Source organism: Myotis brandtii, unplaced genomic scaffold, assembly GCF_000412655.1.
Source record: "Myotis brandtii unplaced genomic scaffold, ASM41265v1 scaffold1037, whole genome shotgun sequence".
In the NCBI taxonomy this organism is placed as follows: Eukaryota; Metazoa; Chordata; class Mammalia; order Chiroptera; family Vespertilionidae; genus Myotis; species Myotis brandtii.
Window position 1 is genome coordinate 1,052,888 of NW_005353483.1, and position 4,392 is coordinate 1,057,279.

At 37.8% G+C, this 4,392-nt stretch overlaps 1 protein-coding gene across 1 annotated transcript; it reads left to right on the forward strand.

Annotated features, from left to right (window-relative positions):
* Positions 1 to 854: 854 nt before the first annotated feature.
* On the forward strand, positions 855 to 3,912 carry LYZ (lysozyme). The gene is made up of 3 exons (XM_005856611.2): positions 855 to 1,031; positions 1,943 to 2,107; positions 3,802 to 3,912. The coding sequence occupies exons 1-3, from the start codon at positions 911 to 913 to the stop codon at positions 3,888 to 3,890; spliced, it is 375 nt and encodes a 124-aa protein (XP_005856673.1). The 5' UTR covers positions 855 to 910; the 3' UTR covers positions 3,891 to 3,912.
* Positions 3,913 to 4,392: the final 480 nt, after the last annotated feature.

Below are 4,392 nucleotides of genomic sequence, written 5' to 3' on the forward strand. Positions count from 1 at the left end.
GGATAGAGTGTCAGCCTGCGGACTGAATGGTCCCAGGTTCAATTCCAGTCAATGGCATGTACCTTGGTTGCGGGCACATCCCCAGTAGGGGGTGTGCAGGAGGCAGCTGATAGATGTTTCTAACTCTCTATCCCTCTCCCTTCCTCTCTGTAAAAAAAAATCAATAAAATATATTTAAAAACAACAGCAACACATATCATAGTAACAAAAAAAATTAAAGTAGACCGGCCAGTGTAGCACAATGGTTGAGCCTCGACCTATGAGGTCACGGTTCGATTCCTGGTCAGGGCACATGCTGATCAGTGATTCTCTCTCATCATGGATGTTTCTATTTCTCTCTCCCTCTCTGACATCAATAAAAAAATATATTTTTAAAAAATTTTACAAAAAAGTTAAAGTAGAAATCAATCTGGGCAACATCATGTGGTGCTATATACTTATTAAAATGACAGACAAGGTGTCACGTTCTTTTATGCAAAGAGTACATAAAATAATTTTAAGTTGAAAAAGATGAAAACAGCACGTGAACACACACAAAACAATTTAATGAAATGAATGTTAATGAAAAATCAGAGCTCATTTTCAGTTTGCATAAAGTGTTCGTTTGTGGGTTTTTTTTCTTTCTTTAGAGTTGCTCAAATTCATAAAAATAAGAGAAAGTTCCTGTTTTGGAAACAGTGCTAATACCAATTCTTCCTGAGCAGGTCTTTAAACATTGTCATTTCATCAATTTCCTGTGGATTAATTCTTTTAACCTTTTGAAGTCAGAGAACCAAAAAATTGTTCCTGTTTTCCACATAGCTCAAAGGGTGGAGCCTCCAAACCACTAGGAGAAGAAGGAAGTTAAAAGAGGTTAAATACTGGGGCCAGCCTCCCCTGGCCAGCTGAGCGGTCTGGCTTCGCAGTCAACATGAAGGCTCTCCTGACTCTGGGGCTGCTCCTCCTCTCTGTCGCCGTCCAGGCCAAGGTCTATGAGAGGTGTGAGCTGGCCAGAACCTTGAAAAGACGCTACAGTGGGAGCCTGGCAAACTGTAAGTTACCTCTCCCTACTTCCAAATAGCCAGCCAGGTGTGCAACAGACTAATAGAGGATGAATAATAAGAAAGGGGCTTTGCGTGAATGGACTTCTTTAAGAAAAGTTATTTGAGGACTTTTATACTTAAAAATGGTTAAAAAAATATATCAACTTGTTTCTTTATAAACAGAAATGCCAGATGAAGGAATGAGGGCACGGGAGTGCAAAATTGTGCACCATTCTAAGTAAACCACCACCCGTTGTACTCTCCAAGTGCTACCAAGCTTGCCACTTGCCACAGACTGAGTGGCACATGTAGGCTGACTGATACATTTGAGCACGTGCTTGACTCCAGCTCTTTTCCCTGTGGAACCTGGGCTCTGTGAGCCTAGAATAATGCAGTGTTTTTCTCTTTTTAATTCCCTTGCATGACATGAGGCTTTTCATAGCAAAGTTTTTTTGTTGTTGTTTTTTTTTAAATTATGTTGAAATCTCAATACAGGGGCAGTAGGAACCTATTTCCTCTCAATCACTGTTTATGTCAGGATCCCTGAAATGCAGCATGAAATGCTATCTTATTATTCTTTCTCGCTCTAGTTGATTAACTGTTTTCATTTTCTTCTATGCAATCCAAGATGTGCCTGTGTAAAAGTTACTTTGTATTTTAGCCCATTTTTGTCAATGTTATCAATGTATGTTTAGGTTGAATTCGAACACTTCCCCTTAATAACTATTTTTGAATGAATGAATGAATAGTTTGATGGATATATGGATGGATGGATTATGAAATAGTCTTTCCTCTTCTACATCTTTATGCTTATAAAGTAAGTCATTAGTAAAATAAAATTAGCTATATAGAACTGCTTATGGTATGCAGTATGTGTCATATGGTATTGCTATTTATTACTAAAAATATGTTATTTTCAGGGATGTGTTTGGCCAAATGGGAAAGTAGTTACAACACACGAGCTACAAAGTACAATCCTGGAGACAAAAGCACGGATTATGCGATATTCCAGATCAATAGCCACTACTGGTGTAATGAGGGCAAAACCCCAGGAGGAGTTAATGGCTGTGGTATACCCTGCAACGGTAAGAGAAAATAACGTTTATGTGATGGCACAGGACCCATCTGCTTATGCTTACAAGAATAGAGATTCAATACAAATGAAAGGGGGCGTGGGCGGGGAGTGGGCGGGGAAAAATACAAATTAAAAGGTTTTGAAAAATTCAACAGGGACCTAAAAGAACGCCATCTCGCCCTGGCTGGGTGGCTCAGTTGGTTGGAGCATCATCCCGTACAACAAAAGGTTTCGGGTTCAAGTCCTTGTCAGGGCACATACCTAGGTTGTGGGTTCTATCCCTAGTTGGTGTGCGTATGACAGGCAACCAATTAATGTTTCTCTCTCCCTCTCCCTCTCCCTCTCCTTCTTTCTCTAAAATTAAAAAAAAATACATATCCTCAGGTGAGGATTAAAAAAAAAAGAGGTGACTCTGACTTTAAAAAATCAAGGCAAATCAAATCATAAAAATGAAAATATTGGAGAAATATTATAAAATTGATATCGTTAAATTTCTACATGTTAAAATTCTAATAGAAAAGATTATTCTTAGAATATTCATTTGTATCCAGTTAATTTATTTTAAAAATATTTTGTATTCTATAATAATCTGTGGTCACTGAATAAAAATTCTTACTACCAAGAGATTTATGACTACTAGTAACTTTTGGTATATATTGTTCTAGATAGAATACATATCAATCATGTCTGTGAACATAAAGCTATGTCATGTATAAATATACCTACATATAAACATGTAATAATGTGTGGTGTTCTTTATGGTTATTTTTTTATTATTATTATGGATTTTGGAGAGAGAGGAAGAGAGAGGGAGAAACATCAATGTGAGAAACATGGATTGGCTGCCTCTTGCACGCCCACTACTGGGGATTAAGCCCACAACCTGGGCATATACCCTGACCAGGAATCCAACTGTGATCTCCTGGTTCATGGCTTGATGCTCAACCACTGAGCACACCGGCCAGGCACAATGTGTGTTTTAACAAAAATGAAATTGTACTATATATACTGCTTTACAATTTGTTCTTTATCACACAAAATTATTTAATGTTAACAAATACCAATCTTTATTTTATTTTTATTAATATTTTATTTTTATTCTTTTATTTTATTTTATTTTTGGGAAAAATTGATCTTTTTTCCCTTTTTTTTTTAGATAGAGGGGAGGGAGGAGAGAGAGATAGAGACAGAGAGAGAGAGAGAGAGAGAGAGAGAGACAGGGAGAGAGAGACATCAATGTGAGAGAGACACATAGATTGTTTGCCTCCCACATGTGCCCAGACTGGAGCCATGGATGGAGCCTGCAACCGAGGTACACGCCCGTGACTGTGAATCCAACCCTTGACCCTTCAGATCTGTGGGCCAGTGCTCTAACCACTGAGAAAAACTGGCCAGGGCTCTTATTTCTTTAGTGGAAATTTCTAGTAGTAGAATTGCTGATTAAAAATTACTAGGTTGGTTCCTCCTTTTCTTCTAATAGTGCCTATTACAAAGAGAACTATGTATCTATCACAGTAGTTGATAATTCCAGAACTTCCAATGACTTTGGTATCTGAGTTTCCTCCCAACATTTACAGATGCATAACTTGTGGAAAAGAATTGTAGTGTCCATTCCTTAGCCTAAGAGAATAAAATGGGCTAAACCTAAATTTAAAATGAAATTTCTGTGAAAGTTGTCTTCATTCCTCACCACCTGTTTTTCAGTTTTGCTTCAAGATGACATCACTCAAGCTGTAACCTGTGCCAAGAGGGTTGTCAGGGATCCACAAGGCATCAGAGCATGGTATGTGTAAGCTTACAGGGGAAAGCTTTTTTGCCCTGTGTTAGGAGAGAGGTGAGAGAAGATTTTCAAGGACCACCATATGCTACTGAGAACTGAAAGTTGCAGCTTTAGATTTATGCTAAACAAAGTATCACTTAGAAGCAATCTATTTTAACATTTTAATGGATTCAGAATCTTTTCCTCTTACTTCTCCATTAATTTGGGAAGATTTCTAGAATTTTTAAGATTCTCCACACTCTACCAGTTCCTTGTCCGATTTTGAAATGTTTGGAATGAGGTAAATGTAGAATGCACTTTGCAGTGGCTGTTAGGAAATGCACGTGACTCTCGTGGTCAGCATACTGTGCTGTAGCCAGGGCTTTGGGGAGACGTGAAGTATTGGGTGTACATATCTCCATTTAATAAATAGCAATACCTGGATCTATCAAAAGCCTGTATTTCATATAGTGTTAAAAATCTATTTTAACATTTTAACGGATTCAGAATCTTTTCCTCTTATTCCTCCATTAATT